General features: G+C 36.9%; 1 protein-coding gene across 10 annotated transcripts in view; it reads right to left on the bottom strand.

Annotated features, from left to right (window-relative positions):
- The window catches only part of LOC128863184 (fibronectin type-III domain-containing protein 3A), a 103,559-nt gene that overhangs the window by 32,283 nt on the left and 53,907 nt on the right, over positions 1–17,369 (bottom strand). For 4 of the 10 annotated variants that reach the window (XM_054102191.1, XM_054102192.1, XM_054102193.1 and 1 more), the window contains one exon: positions 2,436–3,929. The exons of 5 other annotated variants lie outside the window; for them this stretch is intronic. In XM_054102191.1, the coding sequence (XP_053958166.1) occupies positions 2,436–3,633 (1,198 nt within the window). In that variant the 5' untranslated portion in view covers positions 3,634–3,929. The remainder of the gene's footprint in view (positions 1–2,435; positions 3,930–17,369) is intronic. One more of the 10 variants, XM_054102194.1, reaches the window with a different exon arrangement.

Raw genomic sequence — 17,369 nt, 5'->3', positions numbered from 1 at the left:
TTTGTTTCTTATTTTTGATTCAAAGCTACCGAAACTATAAGTTAAAAAAAAAACTTTATTATTAAACAAAATAATGCTTACAAAGGTAACTCTGACAAGATTTTAGTGTTAATGAAAATTTGTTGGGTTTTATAAAATTTGATATTTTGAAAGCGTAAATTTAATTTTTTGCCCTTTTTAAGGTTATGCAAGAATATTAAATGTCCCTCTCTCAACCCTTCTTAACATTGAAAACCTTTTTACACATTTTAAAAAACGTTTGAATTTACTGAATGCGAATTAAAACCATAGTGGGACATAGGGCATCAAGAGGTGTATTCAGAGAAAAAATAAGCTACAAAATACTATTGAAGAAACTATAACGGCATTTTCACAAAAAGAGTACCTTATCTTGTTACATAACCTCAAATAAAGCAAAAAAGTGGTTCTCTTAACAAAAAACTCATGAGTTAAATTATACATAACCAATTTGTCACGCATACAAAGTTCTTTAAGTAATTCAATAAAAATTTGGTGTTTTATTTTCTTTTATATCCAAAGCTAGTCAACACTGCAGTAGCGAGAGAGAGATTTGGCTTGCTGAAAGCAGAAGGACACCAACAACAACTGCAATCGCGGGCAATGCGACCAGAAGTTAAAAAACAGTGACGCTAAATAAAACTGAGTGAATTATTGAACAAATTAAAAAAAAATCTACATTTTACAAAATTATAAACATTACTTTCAATGAGATAAGGCTAGAAAAATGTCATGAAGAAAGGACTAAATAACAAACAAAAATTCTAAATTAAGTTACGAAAATGGTAATCTGGCCATACTGGTGCTAATACGACGTAACTCATTGCCAAATTCGCTGAGAACAAAGTAACGGTACCACGAGAGGTGCCATCTCATTATTCTTTCCATCATGGGCTTGTTGGACAGTACGTTCTGAGAGTGAAAGGAGGTAGCCACGTAGCTAGATGAGTTGTTTAGTGCTGGAATCTGATGCTGCAGCCTACCATATCTCAGGCCTCGGCGAAATCGATCAGCCTCAGTTAATGGACGTTTCCTTGAGTTTCCCAACTGTAGGGCCAAAAACTCCTTCTTCGCCCACCCTATAATTGAAGTCGCCAAATACTATTTTTATGTCGTGACAGGCGCAGTGATTATAGGAATGTTGCAGCAATCATTGGTCGCATCGTCCTTCTCTTCGGTTAAGGCGTGGTCGTAAATTAGTGATATGTTGAAGAATCTCGCTTGTCCACCGAAGTGAACGGAAGTACTTGGCGGGGAAATTTCTCTCTCACTGCAAACACAACACCCGATGTGTGCTCCTTTACATGACAGATAAGTATATTAGATGTCCTAAAGTCCAATAGTCTTTTGCCGAGCAGAAGCACCTTCCCCATTAGGGAAATCTCACCAGGCGCAGTTTGTATTTTAATTGAAAGTTTCTGTTTTACGTGGTGCACAACCAGATATCCTGGACTGTTTCGACTTCTTACATTAACTCTTTCTCAAATGGGTGTTCGGAAGCTACGCAAAGGATACTTAGATGAAGTCCGGTAGTTGTGAGTTGTCGGTACATTTACAAATACAAATTCATAAAACTCAACATTAAGCAATAAAGTGACATGATGTTTGTGAGTAGGCGAGAAGAATGAGAAGCATTCAGAGATCGGAGGATGGTTCCATGTGTAGAAGTCCACGCAGGTGGGGAAAGTTACTGATCGCCATTCACTTGGGAATGGCCAGGACGATTCTTCTGCATATGGTTAAAGCAGCTCACAACGGCCGGGATTAGTCCACGTATCCTCTGGGTAGCTTCCGAAACCCCGTTCGGGAGTGAGCTAACGTGAGAAGGCGAAACATTCCAGGATAGCTGGTTGTGCGTTGGGTTTGGGACCCGCCACTTAAAAACACCCTTCAATGAAAAGTTTAAAAAAGCCTCGGATGAGACCTCTCTATACTGATGACGACCACTGCAAACGAAATAAGGATTACGATTTGAGGGCATACACGTGGAATGTCCGGTCCCTCAATGGGGAAGGTGCCACTGCCCGGCTGGTTGATGTCCTCCTGAGAGTAAAGGCTGACATCACTGCCATTCAAGAGATGCGATGGACGGGACAAGGCAAGAAAGCGTAGGACCTTGTGACGTCTACTACAGCTGCCATGTAAAGGAGCGCAAATTCGGTGCTGGATTTGTTGTGGGAGAGAGACTTGAAAGCAAGGCAACCCAGTAAGATTATAAGGTATTTCAACAGCCCTTTAAATCCCATGGGGTTTAATATACATACATATGTGCGACTTAAAAAATATCTGAATTTATACTTTACTTTCAGAATAGACTTTATAGAACTGTTGAATCGAGATGATCGCTTATTTCCTTAGCTTTTTTAGACAATAAAAGCTTACGTAGGTCTTAGATATTGCTTTGAGAAGGGACTTACCATAATCCGTTGGCATGGCGCATAGCGTTTGATGATGATGTGGATGCTGCGGGCACATACTGTCGTGTGGATGCGGTGTTATGTAATACTCCGTTGGATAGAACTCGCCAGGATACTGAATATACAGCTGACCTGATGCCGAAGGCGGTGGGGCAGCGGCAACGATCGCATTGCCACTACTACTAGTAGCACTGCCAACACTGCTGTTCGACGACCCGCTGGGAGATATTCCAGGAGCATTTCCGCTGTTGCCTGAATTGCCTCCACCATTGATAGCACTACATATACCAGCGTGGCCATTATCGATAGAGTGTTGCTGAGAATGTTGGGTTGATTGTGGCTGCTGTGTACTAACAGCAGTCGCTTGCACCTGCACTTGAGATTGAGCCTGTATCCCCGTAAGCGTACCTGGTGGAGCGGTAAGTTGCTGCGTTTGGGGCGCTGGTACGTGAGTACCATGTGGACGATGCATATGCTGCGGCTGTGGGGGTCCAAGACCGGCTGCAGCTGCCAGATGTTGATGCATGGCAGCAACCAAAGCTAATTGCTGTTGATGCTGTTGTGGATGATGCACTGCACAAACTGGTTGCACCAGTTGCGCGCCCTGTGGCGGTGTAGCTGTCTGTTGTAGCAGTGGGGGCGAGGCTGGAAGTGAAGATGTCGACCCGTCCGTTGGCGATTGTTGTGGTACCTGTGGTTGCTGCTGGTGAATGGGCATGCCAACTGAATTCGGCTGTGATGGAGTTTGATGGTGAACATGATGGGCATGAGGATGTTGATGCTGCGAAGTCACTGCTGATCCATGTGTATACTGAGGCTGCTGTTGTGTTGCTTGTGGCAGCGGAGCTTGTTGCTGTGGTTGAGGAACGACCATTACTATACTACTGGCTGATCGCTGCTGTTGTTGAAGTTGACTCTGGCTTGGGTTTTGGTTATGGTGTTGATGCTGATGTTGGTGATGTAGATGTTGAATCTGAAGTTGATGCTGCAGTTGATGTTGATGCTGATGGGGCTCGAAGGATGAAGCGTTGCTGTTTAAGCTGGAGGTCGATGACGAAGGCGAGGAGATGCTGTTGCTGAGGTTGCCGGTGCCAACATTTTGAACGCTGTTACTATTGTGATTGTTGTTGGTGTAATATAATTGGTGGTGACGTAGCGGGTGGTTTTCTTGTGTAGTTGGGACATTCAAACGAACCATGTCAACCACAATGCTTATTATTATTACGTACGAGTGCACTGCAGTTTCGCGGATTTACCGTAAATAACTCTGCTTAATTTTTCCGTAAGTAAGACTTTTAAGCACTTGAAAAGTTGTCAACATTTTAGCTGCAGCTTTGTTGTCATGATCTGTTGTAAGTTTAGTATTCTTTTATCTTCGATAGTTTCTTTATTAGTTAGATTAATATTTTTTTATTTTCTTACGAACAAAAAAAATATATAATTAGTTTAAATTTTTGGGCAGTTTTCGTTTGAATGTATTTATATTTAGAATATCTGAAAAAATCGAGTTAAAAAGAAATTCGTGAATGTTTTGATTGGGAGAATCTAGTTTTGGACAACGAGCCCTACATCGATTATAACGCTAAACTTCATTGTGATGATGTGCAGTTTATATTCAAATAAAAAAATATAGTACATTAATTTCCTTTGCTTCATTGAATTGGAGGGAAAGACTTAATACTTGAATGGCAAATCTCTGTAAAACTTACTAAACTTTTATTAACGGAGCAAAAAAATATATTAGTCAAGGCTCTAATTATTTTAGAAACACGGTAGTTCATCGAGTTTGAAATGCCTCTGCAGAAAATCATTAAAAAACGTTGAATTGGCAACGCAAACATTTATTTTAATATCCGGGTTCCAATGCCACTTAGTGGGTTAGTTTCCTCCAAAAACACTATTTCTTAGATATCCAATAAATATTAACTAAATCTGATAAAAAATTTAACATTTACAAATATCTCGACTTCAGCATAACCTTCCAATAACCTTACGAACCCATGGCGAAAAAAATTCAGAAGGAGTGGCCAATAGCAGATCGTTAACCGGCTCTCAGAGAATTTGAAATAGTCAGTTGATTGGCTGACGTAACGACAGTGATTTGTTTAGGAAAAAGCTGAGATTGTGTAGGTATATACGAAAAAAAATCATAGCTGTATTTGCCTATGTTATTTCGGCGCCGTCTGAACAATGACTGATTGGACGAGTGTGTGAATACGTGTGAAAAGAGCGGGCAGAATATTACTGCCGAGTCCCACATGACATATCCGCAGAAGTTATTCGCTCAATTTCGGTTATCACCATAGCTGAAAGCCAAACCTGGCAGTCTCCTTCTTACAGGTATGAACCATGCCTAGCATATCTAAAGCAATACGCCAAAATTTCATAACAATCGGATGAACGGTATAGGGGTATTATAGTCCGCACACTTACGGACGTATCGTAGTCCCTTGCCGCAGCTACTAGATAACACAAAATTGAGCAAAACTCATTCCGTAGAGAACAACTGCGTTCTTTTAGTTACATATTTATACAATACACCGGTTGATATTTTTCGATTGATATTTTTGCATAAACACTTTTTCACCCATCCGCGTTATCAATTGCAATTTTTCACTGCTTAATAAACCAAAGCCAAAAGCCAATAGATGCAAATAGTTCATTTACCTATACATAATTAATATTATTCAACATTATTTTTAAGTTATTTTATTAAAAATTAAAATTTTTCTAAGTTTATTTCGAAATGTACTGTTTGGAAACACTGTGTAGTAAGAGAGCAATCAGCTCACAGGCTTACGCGGGATTTTCCAAAATTCTGCGATAAAATCTACGATACGGAAGGGAAGTAATTTTTCATTTACATGGGGCTCCCATTAGTTTCATCGTAACAGCTGACAGGGTACTGCGTTTACATCGGTGAGTGTGCGCAGCATTATGCTGAAAACAGTCACCGACGCATCGTAGTCCCTTACCGCAGCCCCTAGAGAGTACAAAATTTAGCAAAACTCATCCCGTAGAGAACAACTGCGTTCTTTTAGTTACATATTTACACAATACATCGGTTTGTGTGCGTATGTGTTTGGTTGTATCTACACAATGTAGCCATTGATAGTTTTGCTTACACACTTTCTCACACATCCGCGTTAGCAGTTACATTTTTTCATCGTTTAATAAACGAAAGTCAAGAGCCAATAGATGCGAATAGTTCATTTACCTATTATAACATCATCCAACATTGTTCTTAAGTTATTTTAACAAAAATTAAAATTTTTGCAAGTTTAGTTTGTAAATGATTTCGAAATGTACTGTTTGGCAACATTGTGTGGTGAGAGAGCAATCCTGAGAGGAATTTTCAAAAATCCTGCGAAGAAATCTACGATACTGCGATACGGAAGGGAAGTAATTTTTCATGTACATGGGACTCTCATTAGTTTGATCGTAACAGCTGACAGGTGACTGCGTTTACGCCGGTGACTGTTTGCAGCATTATAGTTCAGCCGTTTTGGTTTTATTTACATCATAAACTTTTGTGAAAAAGTAAGATTTTGGGGAAAACACATGATTCTCCCACAACACCACCTGAGGTTGACGGGTGTGTTGTCATTGTTGAGGGCTGCCTGTTAAATCTTGTTTTATTATTCAGACAATAGAGCCAAATTAAGCAGCATGTGTGAATGATGGAAATTTATTATGAACGATACCCCAACACTCCAAGGTTCCAAAGCGGATTACCGTACGCAAAATCAAGAAGTTGAGCTAAAGTCATAAAACTCAGCACAACTGACCGCCTCAAAGACACAAAATAATTTGCAATTCGACCTCAATCGCTTGACCTTAAAGGGTTAGCCCTATTTTATTCAAAGTGGGTTTTTGGTACTTGTGTAAGATTCAAGCTTTAATTTGAGTATAGATTGAAGTGTCCAGCATGTGAGTTGTTGCGAACAGGTTCCACCCCTCTTAGTTATATAATATAATATTATTGTATGTATTTTGGAATAATCTTTTTATACTTTTGGTATTTAACAGTGTGTTGTTCAAGAGGCCGCCGTAGCCGAATGAGTTGGTGCGTGACTACCATTCGGAATTCAAATCTTGGTGAAACACAAAAATGAAGAAAAAGTTTTTTCTAATAGCGGTCGTCCCTCAAGGCAACAGCAAACCTCAAAGTGTATTTCTGTCATGAAAAAGTTCCTCATAAAAAATATCTGTCGTTCGGAGTTGGCTTGAAACTATAGGTCCCTCAATTTGTGGAACAACATCAAGACGCACGCCACAAATAGCAGGAGAAGCTCGGCCAAACACTCAAAAAGGGTGTACGTGCCAATTATATATAATAATATAATTATATATTGGAAATTAATTTAAAACAGATGTACGGGTGTACAAAGTTTGGTAAAGACTTAAAAAGTGGTTCCAGGTATACAGTATTTTTAGTTTAGAGTGGACGGTGCCACGCACGTTCTCCATAAATTTTGCAAAAATCACACCTTTAGCTTTGTGGTCATCTCGTATATCATATTAAGCAATCTTTTCACATATAGATAGATGAAAAGGCAGGCAGAAATGGCAGACATAGTTAAATTGATTCATCACTCTGAATTGCCTTAAGAAGATACAAACACCATCGACAAAGTGAGAAAAGTTATTATGCCTTAGCTCCATGTCTTTAACTGTCCTTCAAACGCTTATGTATGTGTGTATGATGCACATATCCAAAAAATAACAGAGTTTCAGTGTCACGTTACGTACGTTATAAGCAACCTAACTGAAGTAGATAGAGCTACAATTGTACCACAAGCATTCAAGCAATAAATAATAAAAATTTAAGACGCCATTGTGCCTGAATAAAGCATTGACAATTCCGATTTATTTTTGACAACCGATTAGGGGTAGAAACTATTTTATATCAACACTTGTACACAAATATTACTTTATTATTTTATAGAAGAGAAGGAAGAAAGCTAATAACGGTAGCATAAAATAATGTGATGTTTTTCCTTATCAAAAACGTTGCTTTAGCAGAATGTGCTAGGCATCACTATCGCATCTTTCATCCATGTTATAGTTTTCGAGCAGAAAATTCATACATCGCATTTAATTGCGCCAAATGAATCCCTTGCTATTGATCTAAAAAATTTTAAAGCAATTAAATTGAACGAAACAATATTGCGTATTTGACTTTCAATTCGAGATAATAAATAAAATCTCAACATATTACAAATACGTATGTACGCAAAGTGAAAATAGATATGTAAGTAAAAAAGGTCCATAAATTGATACCCTTTTCTGCCGAAAAAGTGAGGTAAATTCACTGACATCGCCCTATTGGCATTGCACCATGAAAACTTACCAGAAGAAGTTAAATAAAACAATTATGAGTAAAAAATACTTAAATAATTATAATTTACGCGTGCACTTTTGTTAGGTGTTTGGCCGAGCTCCTCCTCGAAGGTTCGCCATTGCCTGCCGAGGCCCGACTGATATTAGAAAAAACGTATGCTATAATTTTTATTATTTCAAGCACTTACGTGATGCCGAATGGTAGTCAAACCCATTCCACTACGGCGGCCTCAATGAAATAATAATACAACTTCGGAGTAAATTAAAAGCTCTTCCTAAAATTAAGAGCAGAAGAAGATTATTTTAAAATTAGGCCTCAATAAAATTGAGTTCTTTGCGATCGCTCTACGAATAGGCATACCTAAACGACCATATCTAATGTATGTAGGTAAAAATAAATATAAAGTGGCATTTTCTACTATAAATATTAAAATAGGGAAAATCAGAACTACGTTTTAGACTTAGTACTCGCCTGTTGGGAACTGCAACATAGCCAGTGCATTCTCCTAGTTGAAGAACATCCGAACAAGAAGCTGTACTTTCATTTTTCAATTCAATTCGTGTTTTGAAAAGTATTACAGCTTATCAAGTCGCGGAAATGTGGTGCATACTAAAAATCTATTTATGAAAGTATTATGCACCCATAACGAGTCACTGCTTGGTATCATTTTTGAACTGGCAGAGTTATCGCACTGCACTTCTTAAAAAATTATGCCGGTAACGGTGAACGTTATCGGTACTTGATACCAAACTATGGTCTGAATAACATGGCGTGGACTTGGACAATATATGGATTTAACAGGACAGAGTCACTTGCCACACAGCGTATGAAACAATGAACAAATGCACGCATTATCTCTTACCTCACAAAACAAAGAGGCCATAAACTTATCGTGTATTGCCAGAGCAGTCGTGGTGGGTATTTAACGTATACTGTGTCTTATAAATAAATGCCTTACACTAAAAACCAATGAATAACAAAAATATTTTCGGAAAATTTTCTTGTACTTTATTTAAAAAGGAAAATATGCGGCCCCATTGAATCACCCCGTACATATGTTGCATATGTCTATATTAAGTAAGACTCTGCGTCAAGAGATCAAGTTAACCACACGATGTTTGTTTAGTCGGGCAACGTATTTCCAAGAAAACACTCTTAACAATGGAAGTACGAAATGAAATAATGCAAAAGAATATTCCAACAACAGAAAAAAAGTACTTGTACGGGTATTAGTGACTTAGAACTTTTGCTTGAACAAAAACTTCTTCTAGGTTATTTGTGAAAACTGTCATAAGCTGAATGTGCCGTTAAAGTTGATAAAAACATATTTCGACAATTTATTTTCACGTTGTTTTAACTTAAAATAAAATTTAACTAAAACTCGGTTTGGAATTTTGTATTAAAGCATTTATTAACATTTAAGCTTAATTGAATTGTTTCTGAGCGTAAGATTAAACAAATACAATTGGGTGACTCTCGTTAAACCTTAAAGACTTTCACTTCAGAGAGTTTAATTTCTCCCATACAGACCGATGTCATTTGCCAATAATTTGAGGTCAAAAAAATCTTCATAGGAAAGGTATTGCATAAAGAACGGACGCCTTGTTTTTTTGATATTGCAATGAACGATTCGTAGGCGTAAACAGAACCAGTTCTGAGCATTCGTTGCCATTTCAATAAGGGAATGGGCTGAATCGCCTTCATGTTTGGTATGACCTTTGATAAGGTACGTGTAAGAATAAAATATTTCATTTCATTTTTATAAGACCTGATTACACTTTTAATATACTGAGAAACGCAAGTCCTAAATCCATTAAGGCCACGTTTGCTATTGGCTTAATCCCAAATTAAGCAAAAGAAATTTGTTTATTTTTATATCAAACATAGTGAAAGTGAACACATTTTTGAATTATAGTAGAATGCACATACTTCGCTTTTAGGTAATTGAATAACTGCCTGCCAATCATACACCGCCAAAATCGCATCTTCTTTTTCTTGTCTCTTCTCGGAACCCATTTTCCTCAAGCAAGTGGTTTTTATGTGCAGCTTTGCTCTTCATTTCTTCTTCTTCAGTAATGTTAGTGTAAACTTCGCATTGCTCACCCACATCTTTTGTTGGTACGAAAAGGGAGATATTGAAGTCTCCTGCAAGGGCTCTATAAAAGGAAATGTAGATGCAAAACGGATAGATTTTTTCTTTGCACAAAGGCTTGATATTGTTTTGCTTCCCTAAATGAATATTTTGGATGTATTTGTCGTCGTCTAATGGCTTTCGATTTTAGTCATTTTTTTCAATGAACTCCCTAATTCCAGCTATCGTGTCCTTATCGAGTTTTTTGTGTTTGCCGTGTGTGCCTTTTTTCAGATTACAATACTATCCTGTTCGTATTAGCCGATCGTTGATATGACCTGTGTTTTTCAAAACTAATTTGCAAACGCAAAAACAGTTTTGCGTTCTAACGTATTCTTCAGGAAAGGCTCAATTTAGTCGCTGATGCGGCTGATTTCTTTCGCGTTTCTTTATTGCACAAATATATATGCATGTATATAATTTCTTCTGATAAACCAACGAACTTCACATTATGATAAATTTTGCACAACTAAGACGTGTTGTGGTGAAAAAATAACGCGTCATAACAAATGGAGTAACGGCACATTCAAGGTGGATTTATAATAAATTCGCCTTGGGCACATTTTTGTCTCAAGCGCTAAATATTTCTACGAGACAAAATTTTCAAGGCAATCGCATATGCACATACATACACACATACAGATATAAAAAAGTAATGCAGTACTTTTGAACAAAAATCAACAAAGCGGACGACTTACCATATATACATAAGAGGTAAATCCGCTTTTTTAGTTCGATCAATTTGATTTTCATTTGCAATTTAGAAGCAAAATTATATACGAGTAATACCATAAGCGCCAGTCCATTAATCATTCCCGATATTCTAAGTCTGTTGTTGGTATTTCTTCAAAGCTTAAACATTATCCTACTTTGAACGTGAGTATTACAGACATGCGTAAACAGCATACTTATGCACTCTATAACTTCCCTAACGGACCTCTTATACCCAATTGGCGACCTTTTGAGCATTTCGTCGCCATTCCGTGTCATTTTTAGTTCCTCTTACAGCTTGACAACAATCTACATGCATAGCTATTTACTCGTAGCTACATACATATATATCGCACCCTAAATACAAAAGGGTCACAACTCAAAATTTTCCACACTCGAGCTTGACTTGTTTACAGTAGCAAAGAAAACAAACTATGTGACATATCACGCTGAAACTTGCCATGTAAGCTTATTACAGTCCTACCTAAAAACAAAAAAAATTATTTTTGCCATATGTCATCCGTGGACCGTTTTATTGATAACGTCTCGTTCATATTTGAGCAGAAGTACATTTTGAGTTGTGACCCTTTTGTATTTAGGGTGCGATATATTCGTATGCATGTAAATACTAGTGTGCCTTAAAACTTAAAAAATTGTAGAAGCACCAGCGACAATGGTAGCAGAAAATGAACATGCCAACAATCTTCATACATATGCACATACACACATAAATACATATTGAACGAATACGTCTCTAAGTACAACACATTACTTTTATCTGTATTTTTCTTTTAGTTTTATTACTGGCATGAAAATCTCTATGCCAAAAATTGGCAAAACGCAGTATACGCAACATTAAATAAGAACGTCAAGCTAATATTTTCGGGAGTAGAGCAGCAAACCAGCAACAATATCCAACTTGCTAGGAGCCAGCACTTTTACACGCATACACGTGAAAACTCTTAGAATGTGCTCAGAGTAATCGAGTAAAATAACGAAACTTGTGTGAGAAATATAAAAATGGGCAAAATGGGGTGGATAGAAATGAAGAATAAAAAGGTCGATGTATCTTTTTCAGTTCAATGGGAACACGAACTCATGTGCAAACGGTTGTTTGAAGGATAAAAGCGCGGTCAAGGGAATGCAATGATGCTGGTTGCCATGTGTAAACCATTGTCTGACCGCGGGCTTCCATCCCATTCGCTAATTCGTTGTTTTTGATTGGCCAACATTTCATGCACTTTTACAAAATTTCTTGTTTCTTGCTTCTCTTTATATGCATTGGTTTGAACAGCTCATTTGATTACTTTTGCAAATATCTCACAAATCAAAAAAACGTCGCGTCTGAGTATATGTTTCTGTAAATACTCAAGTGTACTTTTGGCTATTGAGAAAAAGTAGCTCAATCGTTTCGATTTGACTAAATAAGCTTACCTTCACCCATGCCCTCTAGTATTTCGGCGGCCAGTCTTCCTTTCAGTTTTAGATCAAATTTCACTTTTCATCGAATTTCGCCAACACCTGCAAGAAGCATAGCACTGGAAACTAGTATTCCCTGCTATCACGCCTCCTGTTTTTTTACATATTCTCATGTTTTGTCCGAATATCCGCGTCCTCTTTGCTCACATCAAAACTTGTCTTCGTACATGCGTAAGCTCATTTTCAAAATGTATTATCCTCACGTAAATAATCGTTTAGGCACATGCATACAAACATATGTACGAGTATATATGTATGTACATACATATGTTTGTACTATATTTTCTGTCTGCATTTTGGCGACGCACTGCTGCAGAGTCCATTTCTATCGCTGCTGATTCCACTTTTTAGACTGGTTGCTAGCGTTTTCTTCCTTCCATTCAGCAGACATTTTCTCAATTTAGTCAGATGAAGCGATTCGTCGCCGAGTAATGCCAATATAAAGACACATGAATATACTGTAGAGCAGCATTGTGAAAAGCAAATAACCAAATTGCATAACAACAAATATTCCAAACATCGCATTATATCCTCGTATTAACCCGAAAAAGACGAATAAATTATTAAATTCTGGACGATAGACTTTTAATTTTCAAATTTAAATTATGCGAATATGTATATTAGGTACATATGTATGTATATACTTACATTTGAGTAACGTAATTTAGTAGAAAACAATATTTACTAGCCAGTGTTTACTAGCCATACCATAAATATCAATCTAAGACGCTCCCTACTTATAGTCTGCTTTTCAAGTATGTGCAATATTGCGCACAACCCAAGCAACTTTTCCTACTGAGCCATAAATGCCACTATTTCTAATACATATCTCTATGTAAAATTCGTAACACTCATACATACTTATACATATGTATATTTTCAGGACTTCAAATGAGTAAAAGGTCAGTCACTCGAAATATTTTAAATTATGTGATTGATTAATTTTCTTTTGGATTTTTCGTTACGGCCAAAGTTTGTGGAAGGTTCCTTTTGGCATGTGAATCATTAAATTATTTAGACACATAAAAGTATCGAAGTCCATGAAACAAATATGTACAAATGCATATAACCAAAGAAGTACATGTGGTTATATACTAAAAAGCTATGAAACAACGAAGCCTCCAATTTCAATAAGCGTAACTCTAACGACAGAAAACATATATGTAGGTATGCATATGTATATAAATACGTTTTTTTTTTCTTATTTAAAAATTACCGTTCTATGTGATTTTGCCCATTTCCAATACTCTCGTGCCCATCTACACACATACATATGTATATGTAAGTACACAAAATTATCGAGACTTGCTTAGATTGAATTTTTAACTAGCAATAAGTTTGAAGCCCCCGGGCCCGCTTTTAGAATTTTTCCATGATTTCAATAACTTTTCGTTTTCGGTTTTGTTTATGGCTTCTGTCTTTTGTTTTATATTTCTATAAGACTATTGAATTGGTTCAGTTTTCTTGTTCATGATACAAGTTAGGAAATGCTCTGCTTAATTGCAAATACATATGTATATAAAGAAAGTGATTTAATACTTCTTCCACTTGTATTGACCCTTGACCGAATTTTTTGTTGCTTAAAACGGCAATCAGTCGTCAGTTGTTCAGACGGCAACGAAGCAACATAAGCAATGGCTGCGTTGATTTTTCTATCGTCTCTCTTATTACGTCAGCAAATCAGCTGATTCCATTAAATTCAATGAGAACCAAGGCCCATTACACAGGTAGCAGCAGTGGGCTGCAAATTTTGTTTTAGTTACTAGAAACAGTCAACTGTGTTTATTGATTTTGACATTATCTGGACCAGAAACAAAAACAAAATGCATTGCTTGTATTTAATGTTATATTATTTCGAATTATTGTGATTTTATATAAAAAAAATCAGACAAAGCAAAGTATCTATACTCGGCGAGAGCGAACTTCTTCTGGTATTCCCGAAGCTTAAAATAAAATTTCTTCTATATGAAAGAAAAATGTAAAACTGCCAATATTTTTTGTTAGAAATTGAGTTAAATAGAAAGTCTTCAAAACCTTTTTTTTAGTGATAGTGATAGTAATATATGATAAATTATTATGATTCCATATGGCTGATTATATTCAGTTAAAAGATTTTGAACAGTAAATATTTTCGAATTTACCTACTTTTTCTTCTCTATGTCTATATCACATTCGTTAAAAGTTAATTTATGAAATACTGAAACTTTGAATTTTCTTTTTTAAATTCTGACGTACTGGTGAACAAATGAAACAAAGCTAAACTACAATAGAGCTCTAGTGGTTTATACATGTCGATTTTCTCGTACATGAGAAGTAGTCTCACCCGGTGTTATAATGGTAAAATCCTTTTTCCAGATTAGTTCGGTCGTATTCAATCACTCGATTAAAACAGGTCGGTCGATGGTGTGACGTTTCGAAACCCTGTACTCACCCTCAACTGTGAAACAAAGGCACTTGATTCCTCAGATGTTATGTTGAATTTTATCGTTCGCGAAAATTCCTGAAAAAGTTCTTATCGAAAGCAAAAAATTTCATTGTTGTGACAATATTCACAGATACAACTGCAACAGTACTCGTACAAGTGGTGCAAGCATTGTGTGGCGATTGTAAATCTTTTAACGATTATTATATTGCCACCTTTAAAACCGAACTTTTGCTGCCCGATATTTCGACTGCAAAAGAAGCAGAGAGAAGGGCAAAGCAGACAAAGTTGCACGAACTTCCCTTCGGGGACCACAGGGAGTGGTCCACGCCGTTTGTGGCCACATATTTCTCTCGCCATCAAGCTCACCTAGCCTACACGGCCCTTCGGAATCCACCAAAGCAACATAACTCCGCCCTTCTTGTCAAGATATATGTAGCTGTCCGGTCAGCCGTTGTTGAGATACAAATATTCTATGTACATCTACTTATGTATTTGGCAGGTTTACGTGCCAAAGATCGCAGGGCAGAGCAGACAGACGAGTGGACATTCAGCCCAGTAAATTACGACGCCCCACCAAGATAGTAGTTAATGCAACAGTTCACCTGACCTATAATAACAATTTGTTAGCGCTGGTTTGATGATTCGCATAACTTGGCGACCTATGCTATCTCTTGCATCAGACCATTTACCCATTGTCGTTTCGATTGAAAAGCCCACCGATTTTATAATATTTCCGCGAATAACTGTTCCTATATTAACTTTAATATAGCTGAGTGGGTCGGATTCGCGGAATTCACTGAGGTCGGCATAAGCATCAGTGGCAACACTGCAAGTTTGACATTTGATACTTCTTATACAATTTTTGACAATTTGCAAATACGTTTGTTTGCATTTTTGAACGCGTATAATACTAAAATGGAAATTTTGCTGAATCTAACACTAGACGAAATTTGTGAGCAAAGAAAAGATAGATTTTCTTTAAATTTAAGAAAAAGAAGGCTATTGAAGTCAAAGAGAAAAATGTTTGTCTTTAAAAAGAAAAATACCTAAAAACAAATCGTTTATTAAAACAATAAAGTTGTTTCCCGAGGACATTTTCTATTCCCATTTCCGAATGAATTGGGCCACTTTTAAAGTAAGGTTTTATAAGTTTTATGAAAATTAATAATTTATAGTTTCACTTTAATAATTTGCTGTTGGAGGAGTCATTGAGTGCCTTGTACCATAAACTTCGTCGAAGTCCTCAAAATACCTCCAGGATGTAGCTTCTCTACCGGAAGAATTATTTCTTTTCTTAATGCGCTTGTACGTTACCAAGATATTTAACCATTTTCTCTGCGCTGTGGTGCTGTCCAGTCTTATATTGGGATTTACATTTTTAACTTCGGTCACAACTTTCTTCCACAATACATTTTTTTTCCTTCTACCCGATTTAAACTCGTCCTCCATATTCAACCGTACTCTCAGCAATAACTGTGCTTCGCATTACTGAGATTTTCACTAAAAATTTAAAAATAATAATTTATACAATTATTATTAACATAATTTAACTAAATTTCAATACAAAAATTAAAATAAAACAGTTTGGCTTACTTTTCATCAGACATCGTAGTTAAATGCAGTAAACAATTTTTTGATAAAAATTATGAGTGACAACTGATAGAATTGTTGTCTTTTTGAACGCTTGATTATTGCAATGCTGCCATAATGGCATTTCTGAACGTTTGCACTTGTAACGTTATGCAATTGTAGTTTGCGCGTCATGTTGCATTTACGAACACAGCCGTCACCTTCGCCGAATCATAATGACAGGGTGACAATCACTTTTCGTGCACATAACCACCAGGAAAGCTAAAACTTCCAAACCCATTGGCCCCGACGGAATCAACATGTTGATGTTGAAAAGTTTGAAACCGACGAGAGTAGCCTTCTTCACAAAGGTCTTCAGCTCTTCCTTCAACATACCTGATAAGTAGAAAACAGGGTGAGTGGTCCCACTATTGCAGCCTGGGCCAACCAAGAGGGGTCCTACCAGTGAGCACATCGTACTGGGAGGGCTTGATGAACTATCATACTACAACAACAACAACATCAGATAAACAGATTAACAGTTTTCAAACATTTTATACTATATGTTGATATGATTTCTTTGGACCAATTTTTTTAACTGACCTGAATGAATTTGTATTGACTCCTATGAAAATAATTGATTCTTTAAACGGCTTTTTGCTTTGCGGGCAGATTGTTGTGTATAAGGGACGCAACTCAAGTAATATGAAAGAACAGGAAAAATCCAAAGTCGTTTACTCCCCCTGAGCAGCTTACAGTCTCAATTTGTTTGATGCTGACTCTGCGGAATGCTGTGCAGCAACAATCACAATTTTTGGGAGCTTTGCAAAAGTTCAGCAGTAGTCCGCAACGTTGGGAAAAATGTGCTGGGTTTCCTTCACAAACTTTCTGGCCCAATATGGTCAGTCGGAATTGTAATAATAAAACGTTTCGCAAATCGTCTTAAAGGAGAATAAGCAGATGCAAATTTGGTTTTAAAGTGCTTGAATGCACTCTTATGTCTAGAGACATCACCATTGAAATTGAAACTCACAATCTTGAGTGAATGCAAAGCAGGATTAGAAGTTTCTTCATCATTTTCTTTCATCAGGGGAAAAAGTATGCAACATTTTTCACCGAAAGCGAAAAAGTCGACTCAAATGTTGCTGATCGCTATCGAGAGAAAAACTTTTTTAGAGAACACGTTTTTACATTCAATTATTGAAAGCTCAGCACTGATTTCGAATATTTATGTTCATAAATTTAGGTAAAAAAATTTTGGTTGTCTTCAAAGAT

Source organism: Anastrepha ludens, chromosome 5 (assembly GCF_028408465.1).
Source record: "Anastrepha ludens isolate Willacy chromosome 5, idAnaLude1.1, whole genome shotgun sequence".
NCBI lineage: Eukaryota > Metazoa > Arthropoda > Insecta > Diptera > Tephritidae > Anastrepha > Anastrepha ludens.
Note: the sequence above shows the minus strand (reverse complement) of the source record. Positions and strands in the feature narration are given on the sequence as shown.